The 24,340-nt window shown below is 48.5% G+C and overlaps 1 protein-coding gene across 1 annotated transcript in view; it reads right to left on the bottom strand.

The window, feature by feature from the left end:
• The window catches only part of AKT3 (AKT serine/threonine kinase 3), a 740,092-nt gene that overhangs the window by 165,884 nt on the left and 549,868 nt on the right, over nt 1-24,340 (bottom strand). Inside the window, exon 9 of the mRNA XM_085611402.1 lies at nt 15,941-16,063. Coding sequence (XP_085467528.1) covers nt 15,941-16,063 — 123 coding nt within the window. The remainder of the gene's footprint in view (nt 1-15,940; nt 16,064-24,340) is intronic.

Below are 24,340 nucleotides of genomic sequence, written 5' to 3'. Positions count from 1 at the left end.
CCCTATTCCTTGTGGGTCAGTTTGCCTCTTGACTGTGGCAGCCATTGACAGAATGAGAGGAGAGAGAGAGGAGGGTGAGGTGAAAAAAATAAGGAAAGGGCAAGTGAGAGTATAATACGATCAAGGCTTTTGGAATTATGTGATTGTGCAGCAGATGCATATTTAGAGCGGGTGTGAATCTTCACCCTCCATGTTGCACACCCTCCCTTTGACCAGCAATGAAAAAATTTAATCCTGGGTGTCATCAGTGTAGGAACTAGTAACCACATTGAAAGATTCATTAAGTTTAGCCAGGGTTGTAATATATATGTTAAGTAGTGTAGGGCTAAGCAACAAGCCCTGAGGAACCCCTAATCTTAACTGCTTGCAAGCCGATGTATAGGGCACCAGCCAAATACCCTGCTCGCTTTCCTCCCAAAAAGATTTGATGCATCTTTAAGCCAGTTCTGAGTTCCCCAACTTTGCCGTCTGAAGAATCGGGAGGGAAATGTTATCAAATGCTACAGATAAGTCTAGCAATATAAGTACAGCGCTCTTCCCTTCATCCAATGTAAGTTTAATAGTCTAAGATACCTCAAGCAAAGTTGTCTCTGTACTATGCTGCGGACAAAATCCAGATTAAGTATAGTGTAAAAGGAGGTTCTCTTCAATATAAGTAGACAACTACCATCCAGCCAGTTTTTTCAGCATTTTTGTGCAGGCTGGAAGTAGCGAGAAAGGGTGAAAATTGGATAGGATCGCGGGGTCAGCCGAATGTTTCTTTAATAAGGGGAAGACTTTAGCTGTTTTCATCGCAGACTCAACTGAGCTGTTAAAAATCTTAGAGAGATAAGGCACAATATTTTCAGCTGCCAAGATGGCAGAAGTGCATGGATTGCTCATAAAGCCAGACTTACATTGTCTCAGGAGTTGTTCGGTTTGAGTGTTAGTGAAAGGACCAAATTTGTCCAACCTGACAACAACCTGCCTGGCAGGTACCGTGGTTATGGCCTCTGTAAGTAGTTGCCCAAACTTTGTCTCTTGCAACAACCCCACGTGAATCTTGAGAATTTTTTCTTGAAAAACAAAATGTCTACTTTTTCACAAAGATCCCTGAGGCTGGTATTGCTCGGAGTTGGGGATTTATAAAGGAATTGGTCATTTTGAAGGTCTCCATAGGGGAATTCTCAAACATACTTATTTGGGCAGTATAGAATGTGTGATTTGCTTTCATAACTTCCCTGTGATAGTCTCTCAAGGCTGCTCTATAGTGTCCCTTCTCATTCAGACTACAATTTGCACAGCATTTACACTCCCCACTGTTTAACGTGTTTCTTAAGAGTCACAGGTTCAGGAGTGAACAAGGGAGCTGGGGGATAACTTCTCTTTGAAGAACACTTCCTAACCAGGGCCTGAGAATCACTAGCATGGAGCACCCAAGCATTAAAAGCCTTGGCATACTGGATAGTGTCTCCTGTAAATTAGAACAATTCGACATAACAACTTTGCCCAATGCTTTGAAATTCCTGTTTCTTAATGCTAGCAACACTCACCCCCTCACCGAAGTTCCAAATAATTGGAACCGAAAAGTGGTCAGACCTGATAACGGGAGTCGGCTTCCCTATTACTAAAAGGAGATTAGAAAAGACAATATCTAACGTATGACCAGAATGGTGTGTAGCAGCTGATATGATATTAACTGCTGCAGATTAAGGGCCTGGCAAGAGTTGACCACAGATTGGCCTTCTGTATCTGTGACTGTATACATATGCATGTTGGAGTCACCGAGAGCTGAGAAATTAACTGCTGAGGAAATAATGTCCTCCAATGAATTAAAAAATTCAGGTGCTTGCCCAGGTAGACGGTAGATTAGCACTTCTGCGTATAAGCTTTTGGGTCCCAAAGAAAAGCAGAATCCCAGACTTTCAGCTCCTTTTAGATGGTTAAGGTGAAATTATTTCAACTACAATGGCAATTCCACCACATATTCTTTCCAGTGTCTCCTGTCTATAAATGACATAATCGCGAGGGCTTGCCAGGCATAGATCCAAATTAAAGTCCAGCCGTAGTCAGGTTTCAGTGAGAAACAAAGCATCTAAATTTTAATCCGAGATGAAAGATGTGCAAAACATTTTTGGGCGTGAACAAGCCTTCACAAGGCAGGCTTTAAAAAAGCCCACCTTGCGCAACTTAAAGAAATTAAATACTTTCTCCGTTTTGAACACAGTATTCTGACCTATACAGCTCTGGGTATCATTATACGAGCCATGGGGAACCTTAAAAGAGTAATTGCATCCATTACAAATATAAGAAGAAATTTGTGTTTCACCGGAAAATGTAACATGCCGGAATAGGAGTGAAAAATTAGCTTACAAGGGTTTTTGAAAGAATGCCCTGAGCCAGTGATTAATGTGCACTTGCAATTAAGTAACTCTGTGATCCCAGGGTCATCATACAGTACCTGAGCTGAACACATGAACTCCTCTGATGGACTATTTCTGTTTTGTTGACATGTTTTGGTGTACACATGTTCCTGTCAACATCTAATGGCCGGCAGGGCATCGAATGAAGAATTAACAAAAAAATATTAATTTCTTGTTTGGAAGGGTATGCCTAATTTCTGCCTCCCATCTCTTCTGGTCTAGGTTTTGATCTACCAGGCACGAGTATGTGGGGAATTCATTCATGTCTGATAGTAGTCGTTTGTCAACTTTTTGGTTATTCACCCTTTTTAGTTATATTATCAGTGCACTGTTGGTATACAATGTAATGTATCTGTGGGTCATTCAGAGTCCAATTTGGAAATATCACAGTATTTCCCATTCTGTAAGTAAATACTCCGGTTAATTTGCTCAAATGTTTTCAGGCTTTTGTGGTCACAGAAATTACGCATCCTCTTACACCCCCGCTTTCTGCCACTCAACATATGCCTCTCCATTTTTGGCCAGTGTGAAGGCTGGATTGCCAATAATTGCTGTTATTGGTGATGGGATAAATGCAAGAGCCCTATTCATACTTCTTTGTCCCATGTTGTGAGTGTGACCCTGGTTTCAGGTGAGGAGTATAAACGTCAAGGTCTATATATCCTAGGTGGTTACAGGAGTTTACAGGTCTGTGTGTACCTGCAATTATCCGGTCAACAAAGCACCAGTGTTTCTCTGGTTCTGTTCTATTACATTTCAAATTTGGTCTACTAGATAGTAATTGGCTATACTTGGGATACCCAGTGTCCCCTCTTTTGGGAGCTGTTGGATTCTTTGCTTAGCTAGATGTTTCTTCCCTGTAAATAGAAGGGTCTCTACAACGTTTTGAAGCTTTTGAAGCACGTCCTGAGGTGGCGGCAACAAGAGTCTTTGCACTATAACTAAACTACTTTGGATGGGCTTTTTGATCGTCGCCAGTCTGTCCAACCATGAAAGGCCAAAATTGTTTAGGCTGCTGGATCTAGGCTGGGACAAGAAGACCAAATTGGTCAGTGCCAATAGGACATTTTCTGCATACATATATATTTTGCATGTGTCCAGGTCGATCTCCCCTTCTCTTATTTCTTGATTCAGTCTCATGTTTTCTGCCAAATGCTCAATGTAAGAACAAAAAATAGTGGGGTCAAGAAGTCAACCAGGCCTTGGGCTTCTCTGCATTTCAAGTATCTTAGAGAAACCACCATTAATCTTACGTTTGCGTCCTGCTCTCTATAGTAACAAACATTGGCATAGCCAATAGGTCTCGCTTTTGGGACCTTATAAGTATTTAGTTATGCAGCATAATATCCTTGGTGCAAAAACATCAACTGTTGCATGGCTACACACTTATAAGGTCCCAAAGGCGAGACCTATTGGCTATGCCAATGCTTGTTTTAATCGGAAAGGGCACTGCTGCTCCCCCAACAATTACGTTTTATGAAAACAATGACAGAAGAAAATAAGCATTGACAAAGCCAAAAGCCAACGTCGGACCAGCTGTCTTTACCAATGCTCATTACAGTATTGTCTGTTTGTACTCACGTGTTTAAATAATTGTATTGTTAACTATAACTTTTATAGCATGCAACCTGCCATTAACATGGCATTGCACCACCTCGGAGTAGTGTGCTTTCAGAATATATACTAGTGTGCCCTCAGCCGCCATTAGTGAAGGTAGAGGAATGGGTAACATCTTGTTGAAGAAGTCTTAACATTGTGTTCGTTTCATGGTAAGAGCTAAATGGATGTTAAATATGCACTTCAATTTGCGCTAAATAGCTAGCATGTTTGGGCTGGCTTCTGTCCTGCATGTCTTGAGCGGGCTCTGTAAAAAGCATTGGCAATGTTCTCAGATGTGTTTAAGCTGCTGTGTTGCGGGCTTTATCCAGCCAGTCCTCAAGCTCTTGCTGTCCGCTGTAAAAATCAATTTTCTTTTGTACTGTAGTGTTTGAATTCTGCTGAACAGACATGTATAGAAGGGATGAAGGAATTAAGTTGCACTGCTTGCTAATGCAATTTTCTGTGTCCATTTTGGGCCGCTTTACAAGATTATGAGCACATTTACAGAGTGTGCTGGGAACTGGAATCGCCCTGCTCAGTCTGTGAAGCGTGTTGGGTTTGATGTTTCGAGGGCTTTGCATCAGCGTGGGGAGAACTCCTGCCCCGTGGGATTTCTGAAATATGCATTAATGACTTTCGACCGTGTAGGAAGCACCTAGGTGCGCTGGTGCCAACATGTCTGGCTCTTTGTGCGCACTAAAGTCCTATCCCTCGAGAAGTGTTCATGCGCCCTTTCCAGGCACTGCTGTGAGTTTTGGAAATGGGTCACAATGCACCGTCCGGTGGGGTGACGCGAGGATGGCCAGCGTGCCGTGAAGAAAACGACGCAGTGAGCACAACAAGAATCCGCTGCCTCCCTTCTGTCGAACCGAACTGTAAAACAAGTACAAATGCGTCTCACTCTCGGCATAGCCTGTGGGTTAACTGACGCTCGGTAAACAAGTGGGAGGGTTGGGGGAAGTGCGCCCGAGAGCAGGGACGCGCAACGTTTACCTTGCGGGAGCGAGCGCGATAATTGCGAACAGATGATGCCGCTCGCTCCCGCAAGGGAAACGCCAAACGTGCATGCGTTGCAATTGAAAGCAATGCAAAGTGTGCACGTTTTGGGCAAAAAAGCTGATCGATTTCAAGAGGTCCTCTCCTATGCAGCGCATGCGCGCTGCGTATGCGAGACCTAAAAAGGACCCATGATCTAAATCTGGGACCAAAGCCAAAAGTCTTCAAGAGCCAATGTACTCTATCAAACACTTTTTCTGCATCTATTGACATGAGTATGGATGCCTTCGTGCATTGCTTTACATTAACACAGAAGTAATTATAGGGGGAAATTATGCCCAAGACAGGTTGGGCCAAAGCACAGGCTAGACTGATGCCATGCCCAATGAAGTGTGGACATGGTTCGAGGAACAGAGCCTAACTGATGTTTGGCGAGCGCAATACCCAGCCTTGTGTGATCATGCTCCTATCTTTACTACCCTCCAAGCACCAAAGCTGCACAGAGCAGAAAACAAATAGAGGCTATGTGATGGCTTGTTAAAGGGTGAACACATTAGAGAAGAATTACAGGAGGCAATATCCCAATATTTAAAAGAAAATAACCTGGAGGGAGCCAGGGTACACACTCTCAGGGCGGCTTTCTTGGTGGTAGTAAAGGGGTCCTTGGTAGCTATAACATCCACAGATAATAGGGACAAAAGAAAGAAACGTTTGGAGCTTAAGAACCTTGTGAGGGATTTCGGGGTGCACACAATACTTGGCGTAAGCTAATTACAGCTAGAGCATAGCTTAAACTTCTTGACCTCAGCAGAGCGGAGTATGCCCTACCAAACAGCAATACTGCAATATAGGAAATAAAGCGGCCTGCAGGTTTGAAGCAAACTTGGCTTAAGACAAGATAACATCCATCAAATAACACAATAGACCAGAGACCAAATGTGACATGTAAACAGCACAAACATTCAGGGATTATTATAGCATTATAGTAAGCTGTATACTGTGGAGGAAGGGTTCCCCTAAGGAAATGAAGACATTTCTTAAGTCATTGGAATAGCGAAATTCACATTCGCAAATTCAAACACCAAACTGATAGATCTAGTAACCTGTAGAATGGCAGAGAAAACAGAAAAGGTAATTTTCTTACTTGTTTTCGCCAGTTTACAAAACGAAAATGTTATACAGTGCATGCCAAGGTCTTACCCAGCAGCAAATTGTACTTGATGATGCTTGGTATTTCCATATTTCAGCTTCTTCTATTCCTATTTTTTTCTGCTGTTTACTGTCTTGGGTGGCGGGGGGAGGCCCTCAAATGTTTGACAGTACTGGTGCGACAGGGATACCCATCTCGACACTACCTTGCTTTTAGTAAAAAATGACTTCATTTATTTCCAAAATATTAACTCTATATTCATCAAATCCCATATCTTGACAATAGGTGCTACAAAAAGCAATACTTAGATTTTGCCTGGTGAAGTGGTCCAAAATTAAGACTGTATGATATGAAAGTGCATGTTGTACATTCTCCTCACAACTTCATAAATAAATATAGATCCCAAATATCCCAGACACTTCTATGATGACAAGAAATAGGAGTAATCACGATGATAAAAGTCAAAGTTTCTCAAGGTGGGTGTGTTAACCGAGTGAGTCTGTTCAAGTAATATGACCGTAGGATCCCAGGGCTCGCTCAAAATGGTTGCTTTTGCAAACCTAAATTAGGAAATGTTTGATTAGCATGCCATGCAAATATGCAGATGTTTCTCATTGGTGTTTAATGTCTCTTAAAATTTTATTTCATTTACTTGCTCATGGAAATCGCAAAGCTTGAGTCCTGTGGCACCAAAAGGACATTTTGCAGGTCCACCTTTCGTTATACCATGCGGAAACATGTATGCGGATAGGAATGGCGATTCTCCAATTAACAAGCAAAGAGAATCTTGATTTTTATTAAAGACAATGGAGGCTAACATTATGCAATAACCTTTTATTGCTGCCTCAATATGCAGCCCTTTAAAGAACCCACAATGCGTCATAAGGAAATCTTCCAGTTTTAGAACAACAAGACAGTATATAATTCCATGTCACTAAGTAAAGTCCTCTTTATGCTGCGATGAAAACAAAAGATGCTCCTAGGCTTGACTGGAAATAATTCTATTTCAGGACAGGAGGCGAGGATTATGCTTATCTTTCTCCACTTTAATCACAGCAGCCATTTCAAAGTTAACAAACCACAGTTCCCATGAACCATAGGGAACAACAATACAAAAAAACAGTGTCCATGGAGAGACTGTCCACTTCTAATACACCAATCACGAGGCTCCTAGTGGTATGTAGTCCTCTGTCCCTCTTCATTCTCCCTCTTTCTTCGCTGCTGCAGCCAAAGCTAAGTGTGACTTTTTTCACTCTCCTCATATTGTGGGTTGTTGACACTTTGCCTCTATAGGGGGTTGATAAGCTTGCATCTGCAGTTCAGGGCCGCTGTTCTTAGTATTGTGTTTTATCTTTTTTGGCATTGTTTCTATTGCTGTTGGTGTTTGGCCTGCTCGCGATTCTTGTGAGGGCCTCATCATCATTGTTTTCTATATTGTGGAGCGGTCACGCTGATCTATCTCTTTTTCGCGTTTTGCGCTTAGCGCGTCCTTTGTTTTCCCTAGATGTGCTTTGCGAGTTAACCGCTACTCGGTTTTCTCGCTCGGTCGTGGGAGATTTCAGTCTCCCTAACGGCCGTTGATCTGTGGTGCGGCTCGCGGCATCATCCTCCCGCCGCCAGAGGGCGCTAAGACGCGTCCTCTTGATCGTCCGCGTCTCCGGCATTCCGCGCATTGCTCAACGGAGACGCGGACGATTCCTAAACCTTGCCTACCATTACGCCGCGTGTGTGGTCAGTACTGTTGCCTTCTGGCAGCGCTTCTGCATAATTTACGCCCCTTTGAACGCTCGCATACTGGCGAGTCCGTAACTGCTGTGAGGCAGGTTTTTGCTGAGGCTGCATTTCTGCCTGTTTGGGGTCAGTGATTTTAGGCCCATTCTAACGCTCTGTTGAACCCGTATTGGGATGTTTGTCCTGGCAGGCTGCCCTTTATATTTAACTGCACCAGGGCTGTCGGTCCCAGGGGTTTTTTTCCCATTTAAAAAGCGTGCTCTGCACGCCCTAGCACTAGGCTGTCACCCAGCCCCCCCTTCACGTGAGGTAACCCCTCACAAGTTCCCCACTTACCTGGGTGCCATTCTCTTCCTGTTCTAATGGAAGAATTCCAAAACGAGCCCTACCAGGACGACCAGTGAGAGGAGGATAACCTCACTTCCCTCCAGTGGGATAAGGATTTTTACAGCGCCGTGGATGATTCCATTTACAAGGCGGTGGAGCAGGCCATGGCTCCTTTAGAGGAGCACCTGTCTCGCTGTATCGAGCAGGCTTGCGCACGACTGGCCCAAGGTTCCCAGACCCTTCCTGCTCCTGCGTCCGGCGACGGTGGAGCCCCCGTCGATTCCCAACCCCCTCAGCCTAAGCGACTTAGAGTGTCTGGGGTTGATTTGGATGCTTTTGCCCGCCTTAAGCAGGCGTTTTTGGCTAGCAAGCCCGCTCCGGTGCCTACTTCCCCCCCGGGGGATAACGCTGCAGGGGATACGGATGAGGAGCCTGGCCCCTCTCGCCCCTGGCTCCCAGCCCGCCCAGACCCGGCATCTGCCACTCCGGACCTTTGTGCTGACATGCTTGATCCCGATGTGTTGCATCCCAGGTCCTCGGATTGGGCCCCCTCCGAGAAGGTGGCCCAATATGTGGCCAGTAGGATCCACCGGCCGTTAGAGGCCGCAGCTAGGAGCTGTCTGAGGGCGGAGTGCCCCCGTCCTACATTGGCGGGGAAGGTGGCGGCTACCCCGGAGATCGACTCACGCATGGCCACCTTTCTGCAAAAATTTGTGAAGGACCCCAAGCGGGGTATCGATAGGTCCTGGTGGGCTTACCAGGACAAGCTCCTGGACGCCCTAGGCCCCATTACCAAAATCTTGGACATGGCTGAGGAAGCTAAACAGTCGGGGTCTGTCATTTCTCCTGAGACTCTTCCCGCCTGGGCCCAACGAGTTGTGGTTTTCCTGGGTAATGCCAACTGCACACTTTCGACGGAAAGGCGCAGGAGTTTACTTATTAAGGTCGACCCCAAGCTTGGGGGATCTGGCCGATTCAGAGGCTGGCTCCGTTGCCCAAAGGGGTCTCTTTGGAGAGCCCTTTATCAGGGAATTGGGCAAATTCGTGAATACTTTCACGTCTCTTGATAAAGCTCAGTCCTCGATTCGTAAAAAAGTTTTTCGACCTCGGGCTTTCCGGGGGGCCGGACGAGGTAGGGGCCGCTCGTCTGGCCGTCCAAATCAAGGCAGGGGGCAAGGCTCCGGAACCGGACAATATAAGATAAGATCAAGCCAGGTTCGGAAATTTCTACCCGACCCGAGGACGTCGTGGGAGAGGCAGAGGCGGCCGAGGCGGTGGAGCCTCCAACTCTTCCAGTGAGTGTTCTCCCTTCTTCCCTTCTAAAAGTGGGGGGCCGTCTGGTGCATTTTTTCCAGGCATGGACTTCTGTCACAGGGGACGCCTGGGTCCTGCAGACTGTCCAGGGTTTTCACATAGAGTTTCACAGCGATCCCACACAACTGGTGCCTACACGCCCTCTCTCCTTCTCGGCCTCAGAGGCCGCTTTGGTCGATCAGGAGGTTTCCTCTCTTCTCGTCAAAGGGGCGGTCGTGGAGTCCCTTCCGCATCCCAGGGGGTTCCTCAGCAACATCTTTTTAGTGAACGAGGCGCATGGTACGCAACGTCCGGTCATAAAGCTGCAGGAGTTCAATGGGTGGCTGGTGTACAGCCACTTCAAAATGGAAGGGATCCACCTGCTGCGCGATTTCCTTAGACCCAACGATTGGATGGCGCGTCTCGACTTGAAAGATGCCTACCTGACTATTCCCATTTTTCCACCACACCGGCGGTTTCTCCAATTTCCCTGGCGGGACAGGGTGTATGAGTTCACTGCCCTACCTTTCGGTCTGTCCTCCGCGCCCTGGTGCTTCACCAAGGTCCTGCGGCCGGTGATCGAACGTCTGCGAGCGTCCGGTATGCGTCTGATTGTATACCTGGACGACATTCTGTTGATGGCTCAATGTCCCCGAGCCTTCGCATCGCAGCTTCAGACGGCGGTCGACCTCCTTCAGAGCTTGGGCTTCGTGGTCAACGAGGCGAAGTCAACCCTGGTGCCCGCTCAGAGTGGTCTTTTGGGGATTTGTGATCGACTCGGTGGAGTCCAGTCTCAGCCTCCAGTCACGAAAGCTGACGAAGATTCGCCAAGAGATTAGGAGAGCCCTCGCTCAGCCACGTCTGTCTCTCCGTCAGCTGGCCGGATCCTAGGCCTTCTCTCGGCCTTCATCCAGGCGATTTTCCCAGGCCCTCTACACTACAGGTCCCTTCAGCGCCTCAAGGCTCGCCACCTTCGCAGGGGTCTTTCTTACTCGCAAAAGGTAACTCTTTCTCCCGACACCAAGGAGGAGCTCCAATGCTGGTTGGCCAACATGGAAGCTTGGAACGGGCGTGTCATATTCGGTTCCACACCCGATCTTATTATCGAATCTGACGCCAGCAGGTCCGGCTGGGGCGCGCGGTGTGGAGAGTTCACTACTGGCGGTGTGTGGTCTCCGCAAGAGCAACAGCTTCATATGAATTGTTTGGAACTCCTAGCGGGCTCTTTTGCGATCAGATGTTGGAGCAAGGAATCGGCCCAGTCTTGTGTGCTCCTCAAAATGGACAATGTGTCAGCCGTTCGGTACATCAATCATCTTGGGGGCACACGGTCGCGAGCTCTAGCGGACTTGGCGGCGAATTTCTGGCAATATTGCCTAGATCACCAAGTCTCGGTCACGGCGGAATACCTCCTGGATATGGACAACCAAGTGGCGTATTTCCACTCACGCCACTTCCACGATGTGAGCCAGTGGCAGCTTCATCCGGGAGTTTTCGCACATCTCCTGAGCATTCGGGGTCCTTTCTCGCTGGACCTTTTCGCCTCCCGGCTCGACTTTCAGCTTCCTCGGTTCTTCAGCTGGAGGCCGGATCCGTTGGCTGCGGCCACGGATGCCTTCCTTCAGAATTGGAGGGAGGAGACGGGGTATGCCTTTCCCCCATTTGCCATGTTGACGAGGGTCTCGGCCCAAGTTCGGCGCCAGGGGGCGGACCTTGTGCTGATATCACCCATCTGGAAGTCTCAAGTCTGGTATCCGGTTCCTCTGGAACTTTCTTGGGATTTTCCAATCCTACTCCCCCGCTTTCCGACTCTTCTGCTCAGTCCAGACAAAGTTCCCCATCTGCTTATCGCTCAGGGTTCTCTGAACTTGATGGCGTGGCGGATTACAGGGGACGCTGGGCGGTTCCAGGCCTTTCGGGAGCAGCTGATGTCCAAGGCCTGGGCCGATAGTACGGTTTAGCGATATCGCTCCACGTGGCGACGATGGACTCGCTGGTGTCTGCGACGGGGTCTCAATCCCGTAGCAACAGATGTGACGGACATTCTTAATTTTTTGGCGGCCTTGACGGAGGAAGGTTTGGCATACAGGACCATTAACACCTTTCGGTCTGCTATTTCCGCCGGCCATAATATGGTGGACGGCTCACCCGTCGGCGAGCACCCCCTTGTTTGTCGACTTCTTCGAGGCATCCGTCTGTCTTTACCACATGAGCCCCATTGCCCTCAGTTGTGGGATGTGAATCAGGTCCTCAATTTGTTCTTGCCCTGGCAACCCAACCGCTTCTTGTCTAGGAAGGAGCTGTCCGCCAAACTGGCTATGCTCCTTTGTCTCATTTCCTGCAGGCGAGTTTCGGATGTACGGGCTCTGGATGTCTCGGGTAGAATCTATTCTCCCTCCGGGGTGACTTTCATGATCAGGCGGCATACGAAATGTGGGACGTCATCCATCTGGTACCCAGCGTTCCCTGACTCTCCCAGGTTGTGTGTCGTGGCTTGCCTTAAGGCTTATGAGGAAATGTCAGAGGAGTTCCGTCCGCCAGGCGAGCGACAATTGCTGATCGCGCTCAGGAAACCTGATAGGGCCATGTCTACTCCCACGATCGCCCGATGGGTCCGTTGGGTGATGCAGGAAGCCGGAATTGATCTGCGGCCTTTTGGTGCCCATTCCACTAGAGGGGCTATGGCCTCCAAAGCGTTTGCCCTGGGAGCTCGTCTGGAGGACATTCTGAATGCAGCAGACTAGTCTTCCGACTCCACCTTTAAACGGTTTTATTTTAAGCCGGTGCTGGACATGGTACACTTGGTGGTGAGCAAGCTTTAAACGAGCATAATCCTCGCCTCCGGTCCTGACATAGAATGAAAAATGTCCTAGCTATCGTAACGGAAAGTTTAAATTCTATTAAGGACTCGGAGGCGAGGATTATCCCACCCAGGGTACCTGTTTCAGGTCTATTGCCCGCCCTCGTAATGGGGTAAGTAACGGTTTTGTTTTTGGATAATTTGCTTATGTGGTTTGTGCTTCTATGCTGTGTTTCCCTCCCTGGCAGGATTAAACCTTAGCCATTGCTGTCGCTTACATTGTGCTTTGCTTCTGCAGGCGATGCCAGTAAGCAGGACTCGTGAGGATTCAGGATTGGCTGGCTTTGAGCGACGAAAGAGGGAGAATGAAGAGGGACAGAGGACTACATACCACTAGGAGCCTTGTGAATGGTGCATTAGAAGTGGACAGTCTCTCCATGGACACTCTACTGTTTTTTTGTATTGTTGTTCCCTATGGTTCATGGGAACTGTGGTTTGTCAACTTTGAAATGGCTGCTGTGATTAAAGTGGAGAAAGATAAGCATAATCCTCACCTCCGAGTCCTTAATAGAATTGAAACTTTCCGTTACGATAGCTAGGAAATTTTTCATTCTTATTGTAGAGTTATCTGAAAGAAAGAAGAAACCTAGTAATACCACAAAAACTTCTGAAGTAAATAAGCATTTAACTCTGAAAAGAAAATATCCAGTTAATGATACAAACATAATAAATTACAGTTCAAAACTTAAAATAGACAAATGAAATTAAACCAACAGGGGAGTGGTGGATGGGATATGTCTTTAATGAAATCAAGATTCTCTTTGCATGTCAACTGGGGAATTGCCATTTCATTACAACACCGGAGGCTACCATTATGCATGTTTAAAGCTCCCCAGTGCCATCCTACTCTCATGCTCCACAGGTTTAAGAAAAAAGCTCGCAAAATTGCTAGCACTTGACCAGTCTGCCGCTTTCAGAATCTCTGCAAGTGTACCACCTGCCCAAAACACTTTACTGGCCATCGCACCCCTAGCAGTGTGTACACTGATCTTGGATAAATCAGTTCCTGCCTCAGACATTACTCCTCTTACCAACCATGAAATAGTAGCTGTTGAAACTGCCCCATAGGGTTTTACATAGGAAATTAACAACTGATCCTCACCATCTGGTTTAAACTCCAGCATTTGTTGTTCATAAACTCTCATGCAAATTACTACACGCAATTTCTTGCAGTCATTGAAAAAGGGTAAAATCTTTTCAGACATGGTTTTAGTCCTTTTACAAACCTCAAAGTAAACCCCATCCAGGGAATAAAACCTATTGCAGATTTCCAATGCCTTAACATCTGATACACATTTAAAAGGGATTAGACAGAGTAGAGTTGCTAACGTCAGCAATATTTGTCTCCTACAAAGATAGAAATTATCAGGCCAGGACACAAAAAGGTCAAAAGACCTGATTAACATTCCACAATTGTACCTAGCACTAGGTTGTCGCCTAAGTCTGATCCCCTTCACCACTCTGCAAACCAAGGGATCACTGCCAACAGCAAAGTCATTTGCCAAGGAATGCCCTGCCGATACACCAGGTCTGTAACAGTTAACAGTTCTACAAGACAGGCCCGATTTGAACAACTCAGCAAGGTAGTTTGCCACTTCTACTATAGGAGCCTCAACGGGATCCAAATTCCTCTCCAAGCACCAACTACACCACTTTCTCCATACTCCTGTGTATCTTTTCCTGGTACCCATGACTCATCCAATCGATTCTTAACCTCTCCCGAAAGACCAGAGTAGCTACCAGATCTCCTGAAATCCTCCAAACAAGACGGTTCAAGCTTCCTTCTAGCACTAAAGGATGCTCCTCTCCTTTCTGCCCTTACAGAAGACCTGGACTCCCTGGGATCACAAGGGAAACTTATACGGCTAGTTCCATTACTCCAGGGAACCAAACTTGCGAGTTCCAAAATGGAGTTACCAGGACGATGTTGCATCGTTCTCGCTGGACCCTTTAACAATACCCTCTAGATCAGAGCAAATGGAGGAAACGGGTAGCAATTCTCTCCGTTCCAAACCTATACAAAAGCATTAATTTCCAAAGCCTTGGGATCTGGCCTCCAGCTGTAATACCGTTCCAGCTGAAATGCCAAACTGTTGAAAAACAGGTCTACCTGAAAGGGACCCCACAAATCCGGAATCTTCCTGAAATAAACTGGACTCAGCCTCCAGTCGCTGGTGTCCCTCAGGAATCTTGAGTTCCAATATGTTTGTTCGTTCTGATGACCTGGGATAAACTTCGCTTTTAAAAGAATTTTCTAAACCCAACAAAAATACCAAATTCCCCTTACTAGATCTGCAAGTTGTTTTAATCTTGCTCCCCTTATACAATTGATATAGGATAGAGCTGTGAAATAGTCTGTCCGGATCAATACCAAGCTGTTTGCTAAAATAGCACCGAAACCCATCAAAGGGTTCAGCCCTGCTAAAATCTGCAAACAATTTATGTGTAAGGATAACTCCTCCTTGGACCATTTTCCCCCAGCTTCTATCTCTCTTTAAAAACCGTCAAAAAACGCTACCTGACGGTCACTCAACAAACTGTGGCCGTTTATGGGAGGCTGAGTTTGAGACTGATTTGCCATGGTCACAATGTATGGGTGCTGAGCGCGTTTAAACCAAAAGGGACTTTCAGCGCAATAAAAAGTGGCCGCCAGTTTAAATGCCAAGTCCTCTTTCAGTTACGATGAGGTCTCAGCTATGCCAGAGTTGTGGAGAGGAGGTGACGCCAGTACATAGCGTGGCCGCCGCAGGCAGACAAGCTCCTCTGCTATGCGGGAGAGCGTGTCATGAAGCCTGCCGTACTAAAAACAGTGAGCACTACTGTGTCATTTAAAAGACGCCCAGGCCCCCTGCGAGATTCCCGCAGGCTGCGGAAGAGATCCGGGCCCGGAACCAGCTCGCACTGATATACTGGGGGATAAAGCAAGGGCTGGGCCCCTCGTTAACAAGGAGAAAAACCAGCAGTTATGCCTGAAAACATAAGGAAAAGAAAGCCCGACCATAAATTGGGAGGGGTGAACGAAACAGCAAACTTACCTGCAAGTAAGTAAAGGTAAGCCAAAGCTAAAAAAGAAGGCATTATTAAACATAAAAAGAATAGAATATATATGACAATCGCATAGTAGTTATCTTATTAAGGAGGAGTGAATAAAATAGGACCATAGTGACATGGAGTTATATACTGTCTTGGAAGTTCTAAAACTGGAATTTTTGGTTTATGATGTATTTTGTGTTCTTTAAAGGGCTGCATGTTGGGGCAGCAATAAAAGGTTATTGCATAGTGGTAGCCTCAGGTCTTGTAATGAAATTATTTCATTACAAAATTATCAAAGCACTTAATAATAGCTTTTAACTGCATTGTATGCCAGACACTAGAGTCTAACCTTCAAGGTCAAAAGCAGGGATGCATGAGCTGTAAACAAAAATTAGTAAACAAGCTTGGTTTCTACTTGTTTGCACATCTTTCAGCCACACGTTCGTTCCAAAATCTGCTTCTGTCAAAATGTGCAACTTTATAATTACTTTGTTTGTCCCCATAGCCTTTGCAGGATAAAAAAAAAAACTTTGATTACAATTTTTGTACCTTGAGATCACGGTAGACAATCTTCCCAGAATGCAGATAGTCCAGAGCCGAGACAATTTCAGCGCCATAGAAGCGCGTGCGGTCCTCGGAGAACACCCGCTCTCTCGACAAATGGAAAAACAGCTGCAGGGTAAACAGCAGGGACAGGATTGTAATAATTACTGATTTAGTGGGGGAAATTAACACAAACATAAAACACCTCTCATCACCATATTGTGATGATAGATAGTGAACTCTCGGTGGACACTCGGCACTCTTAGACAGCAGCTGGCTTATCTTTCCCAGGTTTCCGAAGGGAGAAAGCGAGCTGTTAAATCAGCGTTTTAATCAATATACCAATCTCGGTTAAGACATTCTGCATGCTACCCATTTAACCTTCATTTACCAGAATTTAAAAAAGTTTGCAACAGCAGTATTAACTAACAGTTCGCATCTCGGTCACATAAGATAAAATGGCTGCTGCACCAGAGACATTAAAGCCACTTTGAACACATGCACTGTGGAACGATACAAAAGAGAAACCATGCAGTTCAATTATTATACATTGCTTCTTAATATTAAATGTTCAAGCGCAACTGGTCTGGGATGGGTTGCATACTCTGCATTCAAACCAACAAATACGGTTTCATATTTTTGCACCAGCTTGTATCAAAATAAAGGCACACTAATTTCATATTTTATAAACTGGACTTATAAATGCATTACGTTCGTTAGACTTATGTGCTGTCTACAAATGTACACAGACCTCTAGTCTCACTCATTGCCACATATATTCGCACATGTGGTGGCTATCTTGAGCTCTCACTCTCAGCATGCTAAGGCCCTCACTAGTACGATTTCAGAAATATAGCATTTGGTTGGAAACTTCTTTTTCTTCCCAAATCAGTAATTACGAGTGTTGTGGTAATACCACATGCCATAATACCCCACCTCAATTCTTCGGCCAAAATCTGGCGAAGTGTTCATGAGAAAAGATGCGCGGATGCTTTTTTTTGGCGGTGGGGGGGGGGGGGGGGGGGGCGGGGGGGGGCAACATTTCTTTTTAATTATTCAGTCATTTATAAACAATGATGCAATAACATTTCCTTGACATGTTCATTACACAATAACGGACTGTAATAATTCGTAGAGATGTATAGATTAGCTATGGACTTCAGCCGCCAGTTAATAGACTTGTTATCCACACATTTACTTAATTAGTATGCAGTAGTGGATTTAGGGGCAGTTGTCATAACTGTACAACATTTGGCACAGTCAGCTTCCGGTACATGAAATTGAGGCATCATAATAAAGTAAATAATTGAGAAATGAAGTCCAAATTTTTTTGTACACGTGGTACGAGTAAGTGTGGATCCATACATGTACAGAATATAATAGCAAGAGATGAGATCAGAGATCCAGTCTTCCTGCTGGAAAAGGGACCCCATTCCCCATCTCATGGCCACCCTGTGATTTGCTAGAAGTGCTAGTGTCACAAACTGTCGTGAATGCTTAGGTACGCCCTTGACGTAGACCAACAATGCCAGGAGTGGAGATGGTGAGGTGAAAGCGAAATCATCTCGGAGATAGTTTTGAAAACTGATCCACAGAAGGTGTGGATATATGAGCGAGACCAGGCCAACTGGTAATAGTCAGCAACCGGGATGGGACATTGGGAGCAGTTCAGATTCATACCAAGACTCACTGCGTGTAGTCGTGCATGGGTATAGTGTATTCTATGCAGGTCTTTAGCAAACGCAGATTTGAGTGAATATTTGCCATACAGCAAATAAAAACTCTCCTTGCTGAGGTAAGACCTCAGTTGGGTGTTAGCTCACTGTATCAGGGTGATTTGTACTTCATAATTTTTCAAGTCATTTTGCAATGAGGCCCTAAATGTCACAACCTGTTACAAAAAGCTAGAACTTGAACTTTCTATGCCCGTATGCTCAGAGCTCCACTCTCTACAGAGCAGGGCTTAAGACTTTAAGAGGTTTTCATAACTAATGTTTTGAAGTAACTTTCATAAAGCCATATTAAATAACAGGTATAGATAGCCTATAATTCTTAAAGATATACAATTTTACCGTACATATTTACTTTTAAGAGTTCATTATGAACACAATGTAGAACAGCAGAAAGGTATCTCAAGAAGCGGGCCGATACATTACAGCAATACAACTGAAAAACCATCATGCAAGAAACGAGACTGCTTACCCCTGACCAAAATCTTCAACACTTCTATTTTAGATTTAGCTTTAAACCATGAAATCACCTACTTGTGAAAGATCTTCAGCAAGCTAAGGCTTGCAACCTTGAAAAATCTATTTAAAAAACCTGAAAGAGGAGGAGCCTAGCGCGCATCCAAGATGGTCGCGTGAGCACAGGGCTCCCCGGACCCTCGCTGCTCCTCGGAATTTATCCTGACAATATCCTGATTTGGTTTATGGAATCTGGGAGATGACGACCGGCTGAGCACGTATCTCTTTTCAGGAATTTAATCGGACCCGGGAATCCTGAAATATCGTTGTTTGAACTTTTGGGACCCACCCGTCGGAGGTGCCCGGGGCGAAGGTGAGCCGTGGGGCCGTGTCGCAGTTGAACAACAACGGCTGTGGCGCGGTGCCAGGGGCCGCTTGGCCACTTTCGGTTTCACTTTCAGACCTCAGGGGGCTGGCCGGTGAAGCGATTGAGGTGGCGGGGTGTTTCCCTAAGCTCTGCACAAGGCTTTGTCTCCACCTGCCACTAGAGTGCCTCTCGCCTTGGGTCCCCCCGCACCGCCATATTGTGGCCTCGGGTGAGGCGCTGGTTTCCAGGGCCGGTACCCCAACTACTTTTGATCGGCGGTCCCCCTCGGAGTCCGTGGCCGCATGGGGGGCAAGGGGGGCCCTGAGGGGCGTAAGACTAAATCCTCCCTCCGTGGAGGATCGGTCCAGACCAACAACATGGACCGCTACACTCAGGGCAGAGGCTCTCCTGGAACGGCCGGTCCCCCCTCAGACGTCGCCGGTGGTGGCACATCCGTCTCTTCGGAACTTTCCCTACAGGACATCATGGGCGCCATTGATGGCATCAGGGAGACCATCGCCACGCAATACGAGGCCCTGGCCCGCAAGATCGATACGGTGGCGATTGATGTCACCTTAATACGGGCGGACCTCTCCAAAACAAACGAGAGGGTTCAAACTCTCGATGCGCGGACCTCCACCCTGGGCGCGGATGTGTCGGACCTGCAGGCCGCGCTTGGCGACATCAAGGTGGTCAATGAGCAGATGGCCCGGCGGCTGGAGGACTTCGAGGGACGGGCCCGACGCAACAACATCCGTGTCATCGGCGTACCGGAGTCCTCCGACGACCGCCCGGTTGACCTCCTGGTCGAGGAACTCATCCTCCAACAGCTGACCCCTGCGGGCTTGAGTAAATTTTTTGCCGTTGAACGGGCTCATCGAGTTCCGGGCGGGCGGCCACGGCCGGGGGCCCCCCCGAGGCCTATCGTGGCCAAACTGTTTTACTACAGAGACCGGGATGCGATTCTGCAGGCCTCGCGGGTCCACGGCCCGGTTCGACATGAGAACTCATCCATTAACTTTTATCCGGACTTTACTCAACTTGTCCAGAAGCAGCGGATGGGATTCCAGGGGGTGAAACGTCGTCTTCGTGAGCTGGGCCTAAAGTACTCTATGCTCTACCCTGCCAAACTCCGAGTGGAACATGAGGATCGGACTGCCTTCTTTGACTCTCCTGTGGCCGTGAGTGACTGGTTGGACTCGCTGCCGGACAGAGGTAGCCGCCCCGGGCCCTCTGCGGGTGCCAACGGTGACGGGTCCCCTTTGGAGTGACTTTTGGTCCTTGATTTTGCCAATTTGCACTGCTCAGCTGGGTTGTACTTCTTTGGTCCAGTGTGTTTTGCTAGTACCTGTATGGGGGGCGGGCGGGGACGGGTCCCTTTCCTCCTCCGGGGTCTTTTTGTAGACTGGGGTTAGTTGGGCGACAGGCACACTGCAATTTGGGGGGGTTTTTTGGCCCGCAGGGGTGCAGGGTGGGGGGAGTTGGGTATTGGGGGGGGTGGGGGGGAAGGAGGGGTTGTTTTGTAGTGTGGTTTTTGTTTGCAGGGCGAGGTATTGATTTTCTTCCACTTTTTGGACTTGTGCTACTTGCGGGGGGACCTCTGATCTATTGGAGGGGATGGGGGGGGACGGGTTGAAGCTGATGTCATGGAACGTCAATGGGTTGGGGGACCGTATCAAACGGGGTGTAGTTCTGCAGTATTTGCGTCGTCTGACTCCTGATGTGGTGTTTCTCCAAGAGACGCATTTGGTTGGTAATGTCTGCCATGCAATGAACAGGGGGGGATACCGCCTCGTGGCTCACTCTGGTTACACAACTGGCTCCAGGGGGGTGGGCATTCTCCTGCGATCCTCACTTCCGTTGGAGATCACGAGGGTGGTCTCAGATGACAGAGGGCGTTATGTTTGTCTGACTGGGAGGTGGGAGGGGCATCCCCTTGCCCTGGTCTCAATTTACGTCCCACCGGGCCTCCAGAACTCCACCTTCGCGGACTTGGGTCGAATGCTGCTTGAACTTCCGGATGGCCTTTTGCTTATGGGCGGGGATTTTAATTCGGTGGTCTCGGGTGACCTGGATCGTCACCCACCCAGGGCCCTCCCCGCTGCCCAGGCTTGGCTAGGTGGCCTGTTGGAGACCTTCGGCCTGGTGGATAGTTGGCGATTAATGCATCCGACCCAATGTCAGTACACCTTTCACTCTGGGGCACATGGGAGTCTTTCTAGGTTAGACTATTTCCTTATGCCCGCGGCGCAGACGGGTCGAATTCGAGAGGTCAGGCACCTGGCTAGGGGTATCTCCGATCATTCCCCGCTGTGGCTTCTCTTTGACACCGAGTCGCGGTCCGCAGGGCGGATAGCTCCCATTAACCCGTGGTACCTGCGAGACCCTACTACCCGCGAGAGTCTGGTTAAGGCTATGGACCAATACTTTCTTGAAAACGAGGGGTCTGTGTTGTCTGCAATGTCCCTGTGGGAAGCCTTTAAAACCGTAATCCGCGGACACGCCCTCTCCCAGATAGTGGTGGCTAAGAAGCTCAGGAGAGAGGCGGTGGTGAAGCTGGAGACTGACATCTCGGGGCTGGAGTCGGCCTTGGAGGCGGGTGTCACTCCGGACGGGCTCCATGCCCTTAACCTGAAACAGTTTGAATACAGATCTCTTGTCACTGACGCGGCCAAAACTATGTATAGGGAGCAACAGGGTCGGTTGTATGATGCCGGGGACAAGGCGGGAAAGCTGATTGCGTGGCTGGATAAGGAGGAGAGAGTGAATCGTGTGGTCCCGGAGTTGCGTGTCTCGGATGGAGTGTGTGTGACTGAGCCTGGTGAGATTGTGGAATGTTTTGCCGACCACCTCCGGACTGTGTACTCCCCGGTGACTGATAGGGATGAGGAAGATTCTCGCCTTCTCCTTAGGGACATTGCTTTGCCTGGCCTTTCTGCCGAGGACCGTGAGCAGCTGGACGCTCCCTTGTCGGTAGATGAAATCGCGACTGCGATTCGGTCCCTTCGCTCGGGCAAGGCCATGGGTCCCAACGGTCTACCTATCGAATTATATAAGTTGCGCCCGGATAAACTAGCGCCCTTCCTCCGTCGTATGTTTCAGGAGTCCCTCGAGGCCGGTTCCCTTCCGGTCGACCAGCGACTGGCCACGATAGTCGTGATCCCCAAGGACGGTAAGCCACGGGACCGCTGTGCCTCTTACAGGCCTATCTCACTGCTAAATGCAGAGCCTAAAATCCTGGCTAAAGTCCTTGCCAATCGCTTGTTGAGCGTCATCTGCGATCTGATTCATCCTGATCAATGCGGCTTCATCCCACATCGCAATACCGCCCTCAACTTGCGGCGTCTCCATGGCGCCCTCGCCAGGGCAGAGTACCTCTCCGAACCGGCCATGCTGGTTTCTTTAGATGCCACGATGGCCTTTGACACCATCGAGTGGCCATTCCTCTGGGCTGTTTTTACCAAATTCGGCTTTGGGGAGGGATTTCTTGGCTGGGTGAAGCTTCTCTACACGGGACCCATGGCCCAGGTGGTGGTTAATGGGCGGGTCTCTCGGCCCTTCGCTCTTGGTCGGGGTACGAGGCAGGGGTGCCCGTTGTCCCCTCTGCTCTTTGCTCTCGCCCTGGAGCCACTCGCCGCTTGGCTCCGCTGGGAGCCCTCGATCAGGGGGATCCGGTGGGCCCCGGGCTTTGAGGATCGGGTCTTGTTATATGCTGACGATATCCTCCTGTATCTTACCTCGCCGCGGCAGTCGCTTAACGTTCTCTTCGATGTTCTGACTTCCTACGGGAGAAATTCGGGTCTCACGATTAACTGGTCTAAATCCTGTGTCTATCCTATCTCCGGTGGCCCCCCTCTCCTGCCGCCTCGGCTTCCGATCCAAATATCTCTGTCCGGCTTTAAATACCTGGGGATACACATCTCGTTGGACCCGGTAGCTCGCTATGAGCACAATCTCCTGCTTCCACTTCGACGTTTGAGGGAAGACACGGCTCGGTGGTGTAGGCTGCCCCTGTCCCCACTGGGTCGGGCCGCATTGTTTAAAATGATGTCCCTTCCCAGGTTCCTCTATGCACTTCAGAACTCCTTCGACATCATTCCCGTGGCCTACTTTCGGGAAGTAGAGAGCCTGCAGAGGAGATTGGTGTGGGACGGACGGGCGCGTATCGCCCTGGCCAAACTCACTCTCCCCTGGTACGACGGGGGCATCGCGCTTCCCGACATTCGCAGGTATTACTGGGCCGCACAGCTATCAGCCATTAACCACGCCACGTATGCGCCTGGCTTGAACCCGGCGTATGAGATGGATAAATTCCTGCTTCCCGGCGGTAACTATAACAGGGCGCTCTACTCCCGCTCGGCTGGACGGACCCTGACGGGCCCTACTAAGATCGCGGTACGGATTTGGAAGGCGGCCAACGTAGCCATGGGCTGGAGTGAGCGACTGACATGCGCTACTCCTTTATTTGCCTCCGACCGACTGGGAAGCCTCTGGACAACGAAGGGGTTTGACCGTTGGGACACGATTGGCATCAGTAGAGTGGGAGACTTATGGATGAAGGGCGCGGTTAAGACCTTCGCGGCGCTCCAGAGCGAATACGAACTCACGGAAAAGGAGTTCTTCCGATACGCCCAGGTTCGGCATGCCCTGCTCTCTGTCTTTGGGGAGGGGACCAAGATCCCGGCCTCTTCGCCCCTCGAGGACCGCATACTTGATGGTCATGTTCCCGACAGTACTATCTCCTTAATCTATAAAAAACTCATTAATAATCGGGCTGACCTATTGGTGCGCCTTCGGGAGACGTGGACGGGGGACGGGGTGGAATTAGACGACGAGGACTGGCAGTCCGCACTATCGTCCCCCAAGGAAGTTGCCATTCCAGCCCGTCTCCGCCTGGTCCAGTTAAAGATTCTCCACCGGGTGTATGTGACGGGCCCCCGTCTGGTCTCGATGGGATTCTCGGAAGATGGGCTCTGCAAGCGGGGGTGTGGGCTCAGTGCCACCTTCCTCCATATCCTTTGGGAGTGCCGGGAGGTGGCGGAATACTGGCGTCGGGTTCATGGGGTCATGGGACAGGTCACCGGGGTGGCGCTGCTGCCGGAGGTGCGTCGCTGTGTCTTGAATGTGTGGGAGCCCAATGATTATAACGCGGCGCAGACTCGGTGGGCGGCCCTGGGCTACATGATTGCCAAAAGGGATATAGCGCAGCTTTGGGGCTCCCAGCGGCCACCCACCGTGTCAGTATGGAAGGAAAACATGGACTGGTGTATGTTCAGGGAGAAGACTGTATATGTGGCCCGCGGTAAACCCGGGGCATGGGGTAGAATTTGGGGGCAATGGAACGTGTATCGTGGGGGTATCTGTACGCCCCCCCTAGTGGACACCGATATTGCTTTGTCCCCCTGACCCTTGATGGTTCCTCGCAACTGATTGTGATAATCGAATATAGATGTTCCTTTCCCGTTACCCCCCCCCGATCTTTCAGTACTCCCTCCTGTTGATAGCTAATTGAAGTCTTGGAGTAAAGTCCCCCGGATGTAGCCTGACCCACGTTTTCTGCCCGTATGCCTCGCCTTTTGTTTTTTGTTGTTATTTATGTTAAATGTATGTCTCCTGCCTTTCTCGAGCTATCCTGAGCCATTTATGGGGCTGGGCCCCAGGGGCCGCCTACTGCCTGGACTAATGTGCGATCCCTTCTGATTCTAGCGGCCGGCCCTGGTGGTTGTAGGCCCATGCTTGTAACTGATTTATTGTTTCAATAAACTTTTAAAAAAAAAAAAAAAAAAAAAAAACCTGAAAGAAAATGATGTGTCCATGTTCTTATGTTTTTGAATTTTGCCTTCATATAGCTAT

This window comes from Triturus cristatus, chromosome 6, assembly GCF_964204655.1.
Source record: "Triturus cristatus chromosome 6, aTriCri1.1, whole genome shotgun sequence".
In the NCBI taxonomy this organism is placed as follows: domain Eukaryota; kingdom Metazoa; phylum Chordata; class Amphibia; order Caudata; family Salamandridae; genus Triturus; species Triturus cristatus.
The sequence above is the reverse complement of the archived record's forward strand: the minus strand, read 5'-3'. Positions and strand labels throughout refer to the sequence as shown.